The sequence below is a fragment of the Oncorhynchus mykiss genome, chromosome 18, assembly GCF_057628025.1.
Source record: "Oncorhynchus mykiss isolate SJ-2025 chromosome 18, ASM5762802v1, whole genome shotgun sequence".
Taxonomy (NCBI): domain Eukaryota; kingdom Metazoa; phylum Chordata; class Actinopteri; order Salmoniformes; family Salmonidae; genus Oncorhynchus; species Oncorhynchus mykiss.
The window spans coordinates 58,357,062-58,375,583 of NC_143039.1; the positions used below are offsets into that span (position 1 = coordinate 58,357,062).

The window sequence follows — 18,522 nt, forward strand, 5'->3', positions numbered from 1 at the left end:
AGCCTGCAGGCTTTTGGAGCGAGAGGAGAAAGACAGGAGGAGGAAAGGATGAGAGGAAACACAATGTTTGAATGCTTGTCATTGTGTGGATGAAAGGTTGCAGATGCACTCCAAGTCCTCTAAATGAATGTGGCAGTGTGACAATTAGGGAAATGTTTCTAGTTTAATTAAGCGGTCACAAAAAAAAATGTTTTCAGCTGCAGCCATGACAAACATCATGTTGAGGAGCTAAGTTGTGCTCCACAAAGTTTGTAAGTCCAGGCTATCTTCCAGACATCGCCAGCAGGAGCAGTAGTGGGCAGTGGCCTCGACCTGTTACATCACTGATGTCTTAAAAAACAGACACAGCCAATTCACTAATGGAGCCAGCTAGTACTTAGTTTTATCAGTTGGAGATGTAAGATGTCCAGGCCTCGGGAGCGAGACAGAAAATTATTGTCCTCTATGAAGCAGAGAGCGAGAGAGAGAGAAAGAAAGAAATAAAGAAAGAGAGAAAGAAAGAAAGAAAGAAAGAGAGAAAGAGAGAGAGAGAGAGAGAGAGAGAGAGAGAGAGAGAGAGAGAGAGAGAGAGAGAGAGAGAGAGAGAGAGAGAGAGAGAGAAAGAAAGAAAGAAAGAAAGAAAGAAAGAGAGAGAAAGATACCCAAATGCTCTTAGGTGCTTCCCATTTCCTCTCTTTCTCAATCAAATGTTCCCTGGATCTTGATAACTCAGAGGTCGAGATAAAATCAACATTAGAAGTGGAATCACAACGGGAGTTAATTGATTAGGAATGAGCACGCACTCACACACACACGTAATTGCTTTGGTCAGCTTGTAGGACTTCCCTGCTTCTTGGCAGGGGGAATTTATATGGATGGCGGAGACGGAGACATGCTTATCAGAGGAGCTGATTGTCCCATAGTACCATGGCCACACAGACAGTTTGTGGTTAGTCTACCTGATCAATGATTACAATTGTGCCAGTGTGATGACTCTGGTTGATTAAGATTGATTCAGACCAAAACATGACTTTAATAAGCAGAGAGGGCAATCAACTGATTCAGTGGAGGAATGACAGCAAATTCCCTATTCAGTGCAGGCCCTGACCAAAGGTACAGATCTGACATCTTAATTCAATCACTCTGTTGTTGCAGAGACATTTGCTGCGTAGCAGGAAATGCTAATTGTGGTGTATTTAAGGTTTATATATTTAAATATACACTAAGTATATCAAACAACCTTAATTCGTCGGAGTGTGGATTCTACAAGGTGTATCATAAGCATTCCATAGAGAGGCTGGTCCATGTTGACTCCAATGCTTCCCACAGTTGTGTCAAGTTGGCTGGATGTCCTTTGGCTGGTGGACCATTCTTGATACGCACAGGAAACCGTTAAGCGTGAAAAACCTAGCAGTGTTACAGTTCTCGACACAAACCATTGTGCCTGGCACCTGCTACCATACCCCATTCAAAGGCACTTTAATATTTTGTCTTGCCCATCCTCTGAATTGCACACATACACAATCCATGTCTCAATAGTCTCACTGCTTAAAAATCTGTCTTTAACCTGTTTCCTCCCCTACACTGATTGAAGTGGATTTAACAAGTGACGTCAATAAGGGATCATAGGTTTCACCTGGTCAGTCGATGTCCTGGAAACAGCAGGTGTTCTTAATGTTTTGTTCTGTGTATAAGTATATATTGTTTTCAGACTTGATTTGTATCAAGCCCTACAAAGTATATCCATTAATTATAATCCACAGAATGATTCACATTCCCTGTTGCTGCAGGATTATTCTGCTGCTGTGAGAAGCAGGGTCCAATTGTACAGTACATTAAATAAGGACTAGTGTGCCATTTAGGACGGAACCAGTGTCTCCCATCTTGGTAACATTTGATTCTACACTTCCTAAATGATCTGGAATGTACTTAGAAACAACCTGATAACAGCATACCTACAAAACTATTACCTAGGAAGTACCTGTCATGAAAAGGCCTGGAAAACCATACCCAAAAACACATCAAATTGGCTGCAATGGCGCTCTCTCGTGGAAGCTTTATGTCCCAACTAGGAACAAAGATGATCAAGTAAGTAAATAAAGAACAATATTAAGAAATATATTCACACCATCACCCAGGCCAGAGTGTGATTTAAGTACAGTTGCTAGCTCCAGTTCCTCAGACTTCAGCAAAGCCCCTTCTGTCCTCTGACCTGTGTGTGTCTGTACAGTATGTGTGCGCAAAGTCCCTTGTGACCTCTGTGTGTGTCATGGGTCTGAGTTTCTCACAGATTCTGCTTCTTCAGCGCGATGTTTCTATTTCTTCTTCTGTCAAAGGTTCCGTTGCAGAGGAGGGGAGAAATAGATTTGTCAGAGAGAGCTGGAGGGAATGGGAAAAATATCTTAAATAGTGTTCTAGGGCCATCTAGTGGCATAGACCGATGCAACAACACATGTGTTTTTTAATAATGTGGATATAATGAGAGCATGTTCATTGAGGGTATTGACACAATTATTTAGTTTTTCTTATTTATTATAAGCAACTGGTTAGATACATATAAACAACCTGTAGGAAAAGGACAGAGCCCTGCGACTTTGTTTTAACAAGGTAGTTATCCGTATCGCTTTAGCAAAGATGATTTACATTACACACACATAGGCAGTAACACACACACACGCGCGAGCACACACACACACACGCGCGTGAACACACACACACACACACACACACACACACACACACACACACACACACACACACACACACACACACAGTCTTGTACAGCTAACCTTGTGGGGACACACAATTCCATCCCATTCAAAATCCTATTTACCCTTACCCTTACCCTTAACCTTAACCCATACTCTTACCCTAACCTTAAACCCAACCCTAACCCTAACCCTAACTTTAACCCAAACACCTAACCTTAACCCTAGCTCCTAACTGTAAAACAAACAATAGCTCCTAACCCTTAACGTAATTCTAACCCTAACACTAATTCTAAACTTAACCCTAAACCCCCTAAAAACAGCATTTGACCTCACTGGGACTAACAAAATGTCCCTTGTTGGTCAAATTTTTGTTTGTTTACTATTCTAGTGGGGATTTCTGGTCCCCACAAGAATAATTAAACACGTGCACACAGACGCACACGCGCGCACACACACACACACACACACACACACACACACACACACACACACACACACACACACACACACACCATTTTTTTAAACTTTACTTTGCGCAGTAAAAAAGGAACATATTTATATATAATGCATAAATCATTATTAAATAAAAACATAATGCACCCATTTTTTACAAATCATAATTTTAGAAAGTTCATTGAAAAAAAGTAAAAATTCCTTTGACCACCTGTCAACAAACAAATGTCCGTCTGTATCTACCACCGCAATTCAATCCCCTGGAGAATAGTATGGCTGTGACTGATTCATTTACTTTACATGAGGTTTGTCCATCTACAACATTGAATAAATAGTCTGCACTATCAACTGCCAGTCTGCCATAGCCAATATTATGCATATAACCTGTTTTCAGGCAGAGGACTCTGACTCTTCAGATATGTCATTGCAGCATTAGCATGAAAAGGTTTTGAACGACATCTAAGGCCTTGCTGCATCTGTTCCTTTGAATTACTTGGAGTGTTATTGTGGCTACCTAGGTTGCGTTCTATCTAGCTTTTGCAATACAGAACACATTATAGAATAGCACCGAGGCAGGGAGAAAGACTGAAGCATAAATGTGTGTGAGTGATTATTGTAGACATTGTAGTCACACTCATCCCTCGACCAAAGCAACAGCCACACTGAATAGGAGCAGTATTGAGAGCTCGTATGATATGTATATAGCAATGCGCCTATGCAGTTTGGTTACAAGTAGGCTGTTCTAGTTAGGATTGAGGATGTTACACAGCAGTAGATATGAGACCAAGATGTAAAGAGAAGCCACTCTCTTCTGGTGGATCAGAAGGTAAAGGAGAATTTGTGAACCCAGTAACACCCTTCTGTCTTAACAACAAAGACCAGATTCTATTAAACTCGCAAAGGGGATAGAAATCACATCGTTTTTTTTCTGTGAAAATAAACCCTTTCAATAACATCATCAACTAGAATTGTTGCTGTATTTCTCTCAACAAACCCGAAACAGTTCTTTGAATTAGCTTTTTTTTCCTCAGTACGAGAGCCATGTGATTTTTCTGCCATGTGGAATCGGGATTCCCTGCAGTGCACGTTTGATGGTATTCTGGTCTTTGAGATGTTGAATAAAGTTACTAAAGGAAATGGAAAAACAATGACTAACCATAATAAGCCATCAAAGCAAGTCAGAGAAACCAACAGGAGACAAACATAAGGTCAGGCAGGCAGAGAATGAGACATGTTCAGACCTGGGTTCAAATAGTATTTGAATTCTTTATAATACTTTCTGCATTTAATTGAGCCTGGCCTGGAGTGGCAGATGGGTAGGGTTTGCACTTTTGGGACAATTCCAATGGCTCCATTGTGCCAGGCAAGCGCAATCAAGCGCAGTTGAAAACAGAAACCATTTGAACCCGTGTCGGTAAAATGCAGCTGTACATACTATACTACAAAGGTAAATCAATTCTATTTACATGGCATCGTCCGCCCTATTATCATATCACATACAAGAGGTTAAAGAAGCAACATTTGTTTTTGAAAAAAGGTCTACTTTTTTTTGACATTTCTAGCACAAGACTGTACATCATCTTGTATTGAGGGAGGCAGCTTCCCAGACATAAGAACATATCATGCTGCACTAATATAGTGCAATATTGAGCCTGAAACGGAAGAGAAAGGGAGAGGCAGGCAGAGATTTCCTACAAAGGTTGACAGTATTTCTGTAAGATTAGGACATTTTCACTTTGTTTTGTTTTCTAGGGAAAAGGATCCAGTCCAGAAGAAAAATAGAGAGGCAGCAATTTTCTCCAGGAATAAATTTTAAAAAGCATTGCGTACTTCTCATCTAATTTCCAACAGAGCAGCTGTAGCCAAGAAGGAAGGACTCTGTTTTTTCAGGGCCCTCTCCAACAACCTTCGTCTTGAAAGATGTTTTTATTTGACAGGAAAAAGTAGTAAATGGCAGATAAGCAAAGGCAGACTTCCTTAAGAAGAAGAAGATAGAGTTTGTGAAGGCTCTTGTGAAACAAAGTATACAAAAAATGTAATAAATAAAAAATATTCAGGAAGGAAAATTCTAGGCTACTAATGAACGAACATGACTCGATTTCTTTTTTGCTTTGTTGTTGTTGTTGTTGTTGTTGTTGATAAATCCGTGACATAACCCAAGTCTTCCTAGAGCTCCAGAGGTTTTAAGCCACACCCACTGGTAGCCTGAGGAGAAAGGTCAAAGATGGGTCTCCTTGACAACCTGTCTGACTGTTCCCACGATGACAGTCTCCATAACGTCAGTGTAAAATGATTCTGTCACCAAGTAGATTAGGAGGAGGTTCACATGTCAGCGTCTCCGTCATAGGCCAGGGTCAGGGGCTTGAGCCGGTTGTTATACATCTGTCTTCTCTGGGGTTTCTTTGGCTTTTTACTAGGAAATAAAAAACAAACATTGCTATTACATGTTTTATATTTCAATTATTGAAGAGGAAATGTAGATACCCATAGCCTTAATATGTAGGCCTATATACCATAATAACAATAAAGGATTTATCCATATCATGTTACCCCCACCTGATACACAGAGCTTGCTCTGCTATCTTTTTGAAAACACCACAACTTTCAGGTGGGTGTCAGAGTTACGTGCATCACTCTGCTGAAGGCCATGCTTTTAGTAGATGGTCAGTTCTTCCATCATGCAAAGGCAATACTGAAATAGCTAATGATTCTGTTCCTATACTGCCATTGTCCTTGAAGGAAAAAAAGGATAGATCTGTTGGTTAAAGCACTAGTTGGTGAGCCACATTTCAGAAGCACATTTGAGTGGCCCTTGTCCTAGCATTGAAGTGATGCCGTAGTGGATGATGCAACACTTCATGGACAATTTCAACAGCAGCTATTATTTGTTTTTATGTTGAGGCATGTGAGAGAGATTGGACTCTGAAGGAAGATGACGAGCGGACGAGCACAGTACAGAAAGCAGCTTTTTCTTCAGCCCAGAACAGTTCCCACTCACCTTAATGCAAACTAAGTTATGGCAAACAGAGACAGTGTAGACAGTTAGCTATAGGTACATAATGAGGACAACACTATAGCATGTCTGGGCAGGCTCTAATATATCACACATCACAACTTCACACACAAAACACAGGGACGGGAGACAATGATACATATATATCAAATGTAAATAAGATATCATATGAAATGTGTCTTATGTCCATCATGAATGGATAGGGAATAATGGGTGGAATGAATAAGAGATTGAATGGCAAGGGTTGAGAGGTGATTGAATAGTGGTCATGAGTGATTCTTCCATCTGGCCACAAGAGGGCAGTATGCTATTGAAAGTGAAAGCTGATCATCATTTTACTGTGATGTCAATGTTGTGTCCCTGAAATCTCAAAAATAAGGAAGTCCTTCAACAAAAAACCAATGACTTCCTAAAATGGATGCCGTACAAAAGTATGTTTAAGTATGGAGGTGCTCTAGACTACTAAACAAACTCCAGGATCAGAGGTCAAACATGGGGGATGACTTCCTGCTCACCTCCATCAATAACTCCATGTGATTGGTCGGACAGGTCGGACAGGCGCATGTGACAGCAGATGTGGGGAGGAGAGAAAGATGAAGGGGTATGGGAGTTTGTGTGAACACTGCAGCGAGGGCCGCCAGTAGGTCAGGACCCCTAAGTGAGTGTTATGAGTGTTTCAATGCATTGTGGTTTTTGTTGGTGATTTTGTTCATTGTTATGTTTTTTTTGTTGATGCTGTTGTGGTTGTAGTTGATATTGATGTTGTTCATTATATGGTTGGTGCTGATAGTGTTGATTTTGTTGTGGTAGTTGATATTGATTTTGTGGTAGTGGTTGTTGATAATTTTGTTGTGGTAGTTGATATTGATTTTGTGGTAGTGGTTGTTGCTGATAGTGTTGATTTTGTTGTGGTAGTTGATATTGATTTTGTGGTAGTGGTTGTTGCTGATAGTGTTGATTTTGTTGTGGTAGTGGATATTGATTTTGTGGTAGTGGTTGTTGCTGATAGTGTTGATTTTGTTGTGGTAGTTGATATTGATTTTGTGGTAGTGGTTGTTGATGATTTTGTTGTGGTAGTTGATATTGATTTTGTGGTAGTGGTTGTTGATGATTTTGTTGTGGTAGTTGATATTGATTTTGTGGTAGTGGTTGTTGATGATTTTGTTGTGGTAGTTGATATTGATTTTGTGGTAGTGGTTGTTGCTGATAGTGTTGATTTTGTTGTGGTAGTTGATATTGATTTTGTGGTAGTGGTTGTTGATGATTTTGTTGTGGTAGTTGATATTGATTTTGTGGTAGTGGTTGTTGCTGATAGTGTTGATTTTGTTGTGGTAGTTGATATTGATTTTGTGGTAGTGGTTGTTGCTGATAGTGTTGATTTTGTTGTGGTAGTTGATATTGATTTTGTGGTAGTGGTTGTTGATGATTTTGTTGTGGTAGTTGATATTGATTTTGTGGTAGTGGTTGTTGATGATAGTGTTGATTTTGTTGTGGTAGTTGATATTGATTTTGTGGTAGTGGTTGTTGCTGATAGTGTTGATTTTGTTGTGGTAGTTGATATTGATTTTGTGGTAGTGGTTGTTGATGATAGTGATGATTTTGTTGTGGTAGTGGATATTGATTTTGGGGTAGTGGTTGTTGATGATTTTGTTGTGGTAGTTGATATTGATTTTGTGGTAGTGGTTGTTGATGATAGTGATGATTTTGTTGTGGTAGTTGATATTGATTTTGTGGTAGTGGTTGTTGATGATTTTGTTGTGGTAGTTGATATTGATTTTGTGGTAGTGGTTGTTGATGATAGTGATGATTTTGTTGTGGTAGTTGATATTGATTTTGTGGTAGTGGTTGCTGATGATTTTGTTGTGGTAGTTGATATTGATTTTGTGGTAGTGGTTGTTGATGATAGTGATGATTTTGTTGTGGTAGTTGATATTGATTTTGTGGTAGTGGTTGTTGATGATTTTGTTGCGGTAGTTGATATTGATTTTGTGGTAGTGGTTGTTGATGATAGTGATGATTTTGTTGTGGTAGTTGATATTGATTTTGTGGTAGTGGTTGTTGATGATTTTGTTGTAGTAGTTGATATTGATTTTGTGGTAGTGGTTGTTGATGATAGTGATGATTTTGTTGTGGTAGTTGATATTGATTTTGTGGTAGTGGTTGTTGCTGATAGTGATGATTTTGTTGCGGTAGTTGATATTGATTTTGTGGTAGTGGTTGTTGATGATAGTGTTGTGGTAGTTGATATTGATTTTGTGGTAGTGGTTGTTGATGATAGTGTTGTGGTAGTTGATATTGATTTTGTGGTAGTGGTTGTTGATGATAGTGTTGTGGTAGTTGATATTGATTTTGTGGTAGTGGTTGTTGATGATTTTGTTGTGGTAGTTGATATTGATTTTGTGGTAGTGGTTGTTGATGATTTTGTTGTGGTAGTTGATATTGATTTTGTGGTAGTGGTTGTTGATGATAGTGTTGATTTTGTTGTGGTAGTTGATATTGATTTTGTGGTAGTGGTTGTTGATGATTTTGTTGTGGTAGTTGATATTGATTTTGTGGTAGTGGTTGTTGATGATTTTGTTGTGGTAGTTGATATTGATTTTGTGGTAGTGGTTGTTGATGATTTTGTTGTGGTAGTTGATATTGATTTTGTGGTAGTGGTTGTTGCTGATAGTGTTGATTTTGTTGTGGTAGTTGATATTGATTTTGTGGTAGTGGTTGTTGCTGATAGTGATGATTTTGTTGCGGTAGTTGATATTTATTTTGTGGTAGTGGTTGTTGATGATTTTGTTGTGGTAGTTGATATTGATTTTGTGGTAGTGGTTGTTGATGATAGTGATGATTTTGTTGTGGTAGTTGATATTGATTTTGTGGTAGTGGTTGTTGATAATTTTGTTGTGGTAGTTGATATTGATTTTGTGGTAGTGGTTGTTGCTGATAGTGATGATTTTGTTGTGGTAGTTGATATTGATGTTGTTCATTATATGGTTGTTGCTGATAGTGTTGATTTTGTTGTGGTAGTTGATATTGATTTTGTGGTAGTGGTTGTTGATGATTTTGTTGTGGTAGTGGATATTGATTTTGTGGTAGTGGTTGTTGCTGATAGTGTTGATTTTGTTGTGGTAGTTGATATTGATTTTGTGGTAGTGGTTGTTGATGATTTTGTTGTGGTAGTTGATATTGATTTTGTGGTAGTGGTTGTTGCTGATAGTGTTGATTTTGTTGTGGTAGTGGATATTGATTTTGTGGTAGTGGTTGTTGCTGATAGTGTTGATTTTGTTGTGGTAGTTGATATTGATTTTGTGGTAGTGGTTGTTGTTGATTTTGTTGTGGTAGTGGATATTGATTTTGTGGTAGTGGTTGTTGCTGATAGTGTTGATTTTGTTGTGGTAGTTGATATTGATTTTGTGGTAGTGGTTGTTGATGATTTTGTTGTGGTAGTTGATATTGATTTTGTGGTAGTGGTTGTTGCTGATAGTGTTGATTTTGTTGTGGTAGTTGATATTGATTTTGTGGTAGTGGTTGTTGATGATTTTGTTGTGGTAGTTGATATTGATTTTGTGGTAGTGGTTGTTGATGATTTTGTTGTGGTAGTTGATATTGATTTTGTGGTAGTGGTTGTTGATGATTTTGTTGTGGTAGTTGATATTGATTTTGTGGTAGTGGTTGTTGATGATTTTGTTGTGGTAGTTGATATTGATTTTGTGGTAGTGGTTGTTGATGATTTTGTTGTGGTAGTTGATATTGATTTTGTGGTAGTGGTTGTTGCTGATAGTGTTGATTTTGAAAAGCAAAATGGAGAGTACAGGTAATGTCATGACTTGAAATGAAAATGAATGGGTAAAAATGAAACTGATGTGCTCATGAAGACATATACATACAGGTGATGACATACATACATTACACAATATGCTTAAACAAAATATAAACGCAACATGTAAAGTGTTGGTCCCATGTTTCATGACCTAAAATAAAAGATCCTTGAAATGTTCCACATGAACAAAAAGCGTATTTCTCTAAAATGTTGTCCACACATTTGTTTACATCCCTATTAGTGAGCATTTCTCCTTTGCCAAGATAATCCATCCACCTGAGAGGTGTGGCATATCAAGAAGCTGATTAAACAGCATGATCAATACAAGGGTGCACCTTGTGCTGGGGACAATATAAGGCAACTCTAAAATTAGTAGTTTTGTCACACAACATAATGCCCAGATGTCTTAACTTTTTGAGGGAGCATGCAATTGACATGCTGGTTGCAGGTATTTCACCAGAACTGTTGACAGATAATTGAATGTTCATTTTTCTACCATAAGCCGCCTCCAGCGTTGTTTTAGATCATTTGGCAGTACTTCCAACCGGCCTCACAACCTCAGACCACGTGTAACCACACCAGCCCAGGACCTCCACATCTGGCTTCTTTACCTGTGGGATCGTCTGAGACCAGCCAACCAGACAGCTGATGAAACTGTGGGATCGTCTGACACCAGCCACCAGGACAGATGATGAAACTGTGGGATTGTCTGAGACCAGCCACCCAGACAGCTGATGAAACTGTGGGATCGTCTGAGACCAGCCACCCAGACAGCTGATGAAACTGTGGGATCGTCTGAGACCAGCCACCAGGACAGATGATGAAACTGTGGGATCGTCTGAGACCAGTTACCCAGACAGCTGATGAAACTGTGGGATCGTCTGAGACCAGCCACCCAGACAGCTGATGAAACTGTGGGATCGTCTGAGACCAGCTACCCAGACAGCTGATGAAACTGTGGGATCGTCTGAGACCAGCCAACCAGACAGCTGATGAAACTGTGGGATCGTCTGAGACCAGCCAACCAGACAGCTGATGAAACTGTGGGATCGTCTGAGACCAGCTACCCAGACAGCTGATGAAACTGTGGGATCGTCTGAGACCAGCCACCCAGACAGCTGATGAAACTGTGGGATCGTCTGAGACCAGCCACCCAGACAGCTGATGAAACTGTGGGATCGTCTGAGACCAGTTACCCAGACAGCTGATGAAACTGTGGGATCGTCTGAGACCAGCCACCCAGACAGCTGATGAAACTGTGGGTTTGCACAACCAAAGAATGTCTGCACAAACTGTCAAAAAACTTCTCAAGGAAGCTCATCTGCATGCTCGTCGTCCTCACCAGGGTCTTGACCTGACTGTGGTTCAGCGTCGTAACCGACTTTAGTGGATACATGCTCACTTTCCATGGTCACTGGCACTGGAGAAGTGTGCTCTTCATGGATGAACCCCAGTTTCAACTGTACGAAGCAGATGGCCTACAGAGTGTTGTGTGGGGCGAGCGGTTTGCTGATGTCAACATTATGAACAGAGTGCCCCATGGTGGCGGTGGGGTTGTGGTATGGGCAGGCATAAGCTACGGACAACGAACACAACTGCATTTTATCAATGGCAATTTGAATGCACAGTGATACCTTGACGAGATCCTGAGGACTATTGTCATGCCAGTCATCTGCCGCTATGACCTCATGTTTCAGAATGATAATTCACGGCCCCATGTTGCAAGCACCTGTACACAATTCCTGGAAGCTGAAAATGTCCCAGTTCTTCCAAAGCCTGCAAACTCACCAGACATGTCACCCATTGAGCACGTTTGAGATGCTCTGGATTGACGTGTACAACAGCATGTTCCAGTTCCCACCAACATCCAGCAACTTCGCACAGCCATTGAAGAGGAGTGGGACAACATTCCTCAGGCCACAATCCACAGCCTGATCATCTCTATGTGAAGGAGATGTGTCGCGCTGCATGAGGCAAATGGTTGTCACACCAGATACGGACTGGTTTTCTGATCCACACCCTTACCTTTTTATGAATGGATCTGTGACCAACAGATGCATATCTGTTTTCCAAGTCATGAGAAATCCTTAGATTAGGTCCTAATTAATGTATTTCAATTGACTGACTTCCTTAAATGAACTGCAACCCAGTAAAATCTTTGAAATTGTTGCATGTTGCGTTTATATTTTTGTTCAGTGTAAATACATACATACATACATACATACATACATACATACATACATACATACATACATACATACATACATACAGATGCATTACATACTTAAAGAAGTATCAAACAGATTAACCTACCAGGCTAGGAAGGTCATGGAGACTATAAATATGAGGAGAACAAAAGCTCCGGCTGCAACACCGTAGACCCATGTCTTCAGTTTACCATCTGTGGAGAACACATCACACACACTTAGTACACTAACAAGGGACTAACTCCAGTGACAGCTCACACTATAACGTAAATGGCTTGGGTGCAGATCCAATCCTGTGCAGAAGGGGGCAGCAGTACACCAAATATTTTCCAGGTCATCTATTGTGTGTAAATTATTATTGGTGGATTGTACTTTAATTTTGCTGTAAACATTAAGATCCAGCACATCACATCATACATGAGTAGAAATGCTGGCTATTTTGAGGATGAGAAATTCTGGGTCTAATCCTAAATGTGTGCGTAAATGGTGGTGTGAGACCTGTTCATAACATTTCTTGACGTCATTAGGGGATTTGTGTCAAAACAATTTGTGGCTCCCGGGAATGACAATGCAGAATGGTTGGCTTTCTGTAGCAAATTCTGTTACAATTCCTGAATATATTCACATTTACTTTCTACAAAGTATAGGCCGATATTCTAACAAGATTCAAAATACAACATAATAACAACCAAGAACAAATGTCTTGGATGGTTCCCTACAGTCCCGTAAATTGCTAGAGTAAATCTGTCTGGTCCGTGTACCTGGTCCGAAGGGCTGTAGGAACCAGGTGCGTCCAGCTCGGCCAGGCAGGCTGTTGGAGGGCTGTGTGGGGCTGACCGCCCTGATGGTCTTCACGTCAGCCCTGTTGTCCCCTGCCGTGGGGATCTCTAACACAGGGATCACCGTACACTGGTCCAGCAGGCCGTCTGAAGTCATCACCTCCGTGTAGCGCTCCTCACAGCCACACACACCCGCCTGGGAGAGGGAGGGAGGTACACACACGTATTAGTGAAATGCAGTTGCACATCAAGGGGGTTGCTTTGCAGGTGTGTTGGAGATGTTTAGAAATTAGTGCACTTCATGAGTATCACACAATTCACACACACACACATACATACACTCACACACAGAAACACATTTTAAAATCAAAACATAGACACAAGGCATTTTTGTCAGTTTCGTCTCTTTTAATACAACAAATAATGCAGTCGGACCTGGCTAAGCACCAAGTTGGATTAAAGTGAGGTTATTTCTTATCAAATATTCCCGGGTGTAATCGAATGAATCATCACTCAGCTTTAGCTCAGGCTCATATCTTGGCAGTATTAACTTTAACCATCACACGTTTCAATCCCCTTTGTGATGCTAGCGCTGCATTGAGAGAGAGGCAGGGGGTTGGGGGGGGGGGGGGGGGGGGGTGAATCAGAAATTCATGCTCTGAGATTTATAGGGTGGTGTCTGTTGGGGTTGGGGTATACAGCCCGCCAGCCCAAAGGCTTCCCCTATTCTTTCTCTCTTTCCACTCTGTCGCTCATCACTCGAGCTCTCTCAGATCACTCCTCTGCCAGCCCAGGGGTTTTTCATTATCTTTCATCCCCCTCTTTCCTTTTTTCTCTCATCACCCCGAGATTAAATACCAACAATGCAAACAGTGGCTGTATGGCTGAACACACACACACACACACACACACACACACACACACACACACACACACACACACACACACACACACACACACACACACACACACACACACACACACACACAAATTCATGAACACACAGACAGACATGAAATTAGGGAATGATGGACAGAACAACTTAGATTCACTCATGACCACGCCTACAAGCACGAAATAACACTGGCACAAGAGACACATTTACACACAGTCAAAGACACAGAAACACAGCCAGGCCCTGGGAGATGACTAACAACACAAACATGAAAGAGACATTTGAGCCATATCCAGCTAGACATGTTGCTGTAGCTCTCTCACAGCCCCTTCAGCACCGACTAGAGGCCTGAGTCCTGGTTCAGGGTCTTAGTAATAGTGACTGGTTCAGATGTGTTCTGACATGGGGGTGTGTATACATGGTGCCGATCCCCCATAGACGCACGCACGCACGCACGCACACACACACACACACCTCCACAAACACCGGTCCCCCGGTGTGCCCAGGAAATTGCCTCCGTTTGTAGTGAACACAAATGCTGGGAGCGCTCAGCCCAAGGAGGGACAAACTCCACTTCAAAGACCAGGCTGAATATTATGGGATGTTTCTCTCTTACATATGACTGAGAATAAAATACACCCTTTGAATACCACTGGGTTGAAAAATACCTTACTCTATTGCATTTAATTAAAAAGTATTAAAAAAAATATATATATATATATATGTGTATATTTAATGTTGTTTGTACTGGTTCTGGGATTTCCTGTGAGATGCTTGATAATGTGAGATGGAGTTTAATTGATAAAATAAGTATAACTGAAAAATAAAATAGTATTGTTGATCATGCCTTGTTTTTTCATGTATGTATTATTCTCCTGCTACGGCAGATGCAGTAAATACAGGGGAATTCATCTGCACATAACAGCAGCATGACACCATCAGAGAATAACAATTAATCTGCACATAACAGCAGCATGACACCATCAGAGACTAACAATTAATCTGCACATAACAGCAGCATGACACCATCAGAGACTAACAATTAATCTGCACATAACAGCAGCATGACACCATCAGAGAATAACAATTAATCTGCACATAACAGCAGCATGACACCATCAGAGAATAACAATTCATCTGCACATAACAGCAGCATGACACCATCAGAGACTAACAATTAATCTGCACATAACAGCAGCATGACACCATCAGAGACTAACAATTCATCTACACATAACAGCAGCATGACACCATCAGAGACTGTTTAGCCTCTCTCTCCCTCTCTCTCTCTCTCTCTCTCTCTCTCTCTCTCCTCCCCCCCCCCCCATCACCTCTGTGCAGAAGGAGCGTGGTTTGTTGCAGGCTGGGTCACATGATCGGTCTGCCACGGGTTGGGCCGTCATAGGGCAGCCACCTGTATGGTAGAGGGCAGAGGGCAAGTGTCAGTGGGGAGGGGTTTGGGGTAGCGAGGGGATGAAAGTGAGGTTGCAATAGGTCTCCCTTTATGACATTATCTTACTAATTATCTTACTAATGCATCTTACATCTTATCTTACTAATGCAAGTAGACAAGCACATACATGTATACACAAGATGTACACAAGCAGACACACACACCGTCTTGTGCAACGAGCCTATGGAGACACCCAATTCAGTCCCATTCAATAACCTATTTTCCCTAACCCTAACCTTTAAACTAACCCTAAACCAATTCTAACCCTAACACTAATTCTAAACCCCCTAGAAATAGCATTTGACATTGTGGAGACTAACTGTCCCCAGTTGGTCAAATGTTTGTTTACTATTCTTGTGGGGACTTATAGTTAAACACGTCCATACACACACACAGCAGGGCAGCGGACGAGCGGTCCACATTGTTGGGCAGCTTTCACCTCTGTCTTTGTTACTCCACTTCTGTCAGTCTGTTGTGCTGCAGGCAACATGGATCAGAGAGCCAACATACCTCTTCTCCATTTTGCACTCTCTCGCCCTTTCTTTATATCACTTTCTTTGTGTCCTTCTCTCTCTCTCTCTCTCTCTCTCTCTCTCTCTGTCTCTCTCCCTCCATCTCCCTCTGTCTCTCTCCCTCCCTCTCCCTCTCCCTCTCTCTCCCTCTCTCCCTCTGTCTCATTCCACAGCAGGAAGCAAGCAACAACAATGGGTCCTCCAATGCTTTCCAATTAATTTCCCCTCACAGATAGCTAGCTGCTCAAGATGTCTCCTCAAACACCGAGACAAAAACACACAGTCCCATGAATTCATGGTTTAGCAGACATACACCACGCAGTATGCACCATCCCAGAGAGCAAGCGTACAGACACACTTAGATAAACAGGAAAGCAGACCGAGCTCTCTGGGTCTCAGATGATTTGTGTGTACTGTGGTGAGATGATGCACTCACTGCAACATGTACACTGATACACCTTCAGATATCAAGGACAGCATTCTTGTGTCCCAAATGACACCCTATTTCCTACATAGTGGACTACTTTTGACGAGAGCCCTATGGTCTCTGGTCAAAAGTAGTGCACTATTTAGGAAATAGGGGGCCATTTGGGATGTAGCCATGCCTGGGAAGGGAAGGTAGGCCAGCCTGGCCCATCCCTATCTCTTTAAGTGATTGCCTCAGGGAGATTCCCTCCCATCGCCTCATCAATGCAGTGGACTGCCTCAAGGCAAAAAGAAAGGGGCTCGCTGTTTTCTCACTAGGCTTTTATTTCAACTATACTGGGGTAAATCAATATACACAAGACAAGGGTATCGGAGACAAGAGGAGGGATACCGTAGTGGTAGTGGGGGGGGGGGGGGGGGGACTAGACCAACTAGACCAATGGTATACAGAGTAGGAATACGGTAGTGGTGGTGAGGAAACTAGAACCGACTCACAGCTAAGTCAGTACTGCAGCCCGTCCTCTGATAAGTGTGGTTTCTATGACAACGTTGTAGGTGGCAGTAAGGACTAGGTTTGTCATTAGGAGTTAAACAGCACCACAGTAACCAGGCTGAAAGAAACAGAGGTTACCACAGCAGCCAGGGGGAGGGGTAAAGTATTAATCATTATATATATATAACGTAATGTAATGTCTGCAACTATTCAGACACTTTCACCCAAAGTGACTTACACAGTGCATCAGTGCCCTAAAGAATGAAAAAGGTTCCACTGCTCCCTTAAATTTGACAGTACTTCTAACCAGGCAGTCTACAATATGTACCCACGTTTTAGAGAATGAGAGGTGCAAGGCCCAGTACTCTGCACCAGTCAGCATCGGCACACTTCAACCACTTAGCTAAATTCCTTCACTTCAACATCACCCACTTCACACCAGATATACGTGTAGCGACACTCAGAGAGTAATCCTGGACGGGATGCCTCAAGTTATTCAGAAAAACCATACTGTCGGCAGAAAACTGCTAATCTACCAGAAGACGTCTTGAATATTAATGATGGTGATGCACATGGACACACACACGCACACGCACACACACACACACACACACACACACACACACACACACACACACACACACACACACACACACACACACACACACACACACACACACACACAGCGTATGCAAATCATAAGCGGAAACCATAAGGTGTGAAAGGACACGTTTACATCAAGGAAATACAGGGTACATGCCAATCAACCAGTCTGATATAATATGCGTAAAATATGCAAACCATCTGGAGCGTATGTCTGTGGAATGTCTTGGCATAGGATCTATAGCATCATTAATACACGGTGAGTGGGAATTCAGGATTTATCATGCTCACCTACCTAACAAATGTAAAGTGGATTGAGCTGTCTAGATAAATGCATGTTAAATAAAGTTGGATTTGATATGTAATACTCTATGCCTACACACCTAACATCATATGTATAGTTTACAGAAATGTTTCATGCACTTATTCCCATTTTAGTCATTTAGCAGACACTCTTAACCAGAGTGACTTACACTTGTGCATTCATCTTAAGATAGCTAGGTGAGAAAATCCACATATCACAGTCGTAGTAAGTACATTTTTCCACAAGATAATAAGTTAACGGGCAAAGTCTGTGTTGGTAGTCAGTGGTTATTCATTCCTGAGGGGATTCACTGCTGAATGAGACACACATCCTTTATGATAAGTGACATATCCACTGTAACTCTTCACCGTCACACCTCCGAGCTCTGAGCACCACCGAGGCAGAGGCAGCAGTCACAGACCTAAAGCTGACGTGTGACGGCCAGCAGGACTAAAACGTGTCATCGTCAAGGATTAAATCCTCCTGCACACACAATCACACACGCACTCGAAGGCATGCGCGCACACACACAGGAGCACATGCACACACACAAGCGGCCTAGGCTCCACAGTGACAGGCAGTCAGGAAGTGCTTGGAAAGCAACCTCTCTCTTCCTCGAATGAACAAACGCCACTCGCTCCGACAGGCAGAGGCAGGGTTTTAAACATCCCTATTCACCTCATTATCATCATCCACTGAGGCACCTGGAGAGAGCTGGGCTGGGTGGCCGACAGCAGCAGAACTGCCTTGTACTACTCATTGGATCTCATCATCTACATCCCACACATACATAGAGTTACAGTTGTGATTATGTAGCCACTCAATGGAGAGGCAGTGACTGAAATCGTCTTCTACAGTAGGCTACCACTCAATACGCATCCTT

The 18,522-nt window shown here is 41.8% G+C and overlaps 1 protein-coding gene across 1 annotated transcript in view; it reads right to left on the minus strand.

The window, feature by feature from the left end:
* Positions 1-5,241: 5,241 nt before the first annotated feature.
* thsd7aa (thrombospondin, type I, domain containing 7Aa) overlaps positions 5,242-18,522 on the minus strand; it is a 151,227-nt gene continuing 137,946 nt past the window's right edge. The window contains exons 25-28 of the mRNA XM_021572358.3: positions 15,180-15,262; positions 12,936-13,149; positions 12,281-12,368; positions 5,242-5,556 (exon numbers count right to left, since the gene is read on the minus strand). Coding sequence (XP_021428033.3) covers positions 5,466-5,556; positions 12,281-12,368; positions 12,936-13,149; positions 15,180-15,262 — 476 coding nt within the window. The 3' untranslated portion in view covers positions 5,242-5,465. The remainder of the gene's footprint in view (positions 5,557-12,280; positions 12,369-12,935; positions 13,150-15,179; positions 15,263-18,522) is intronic.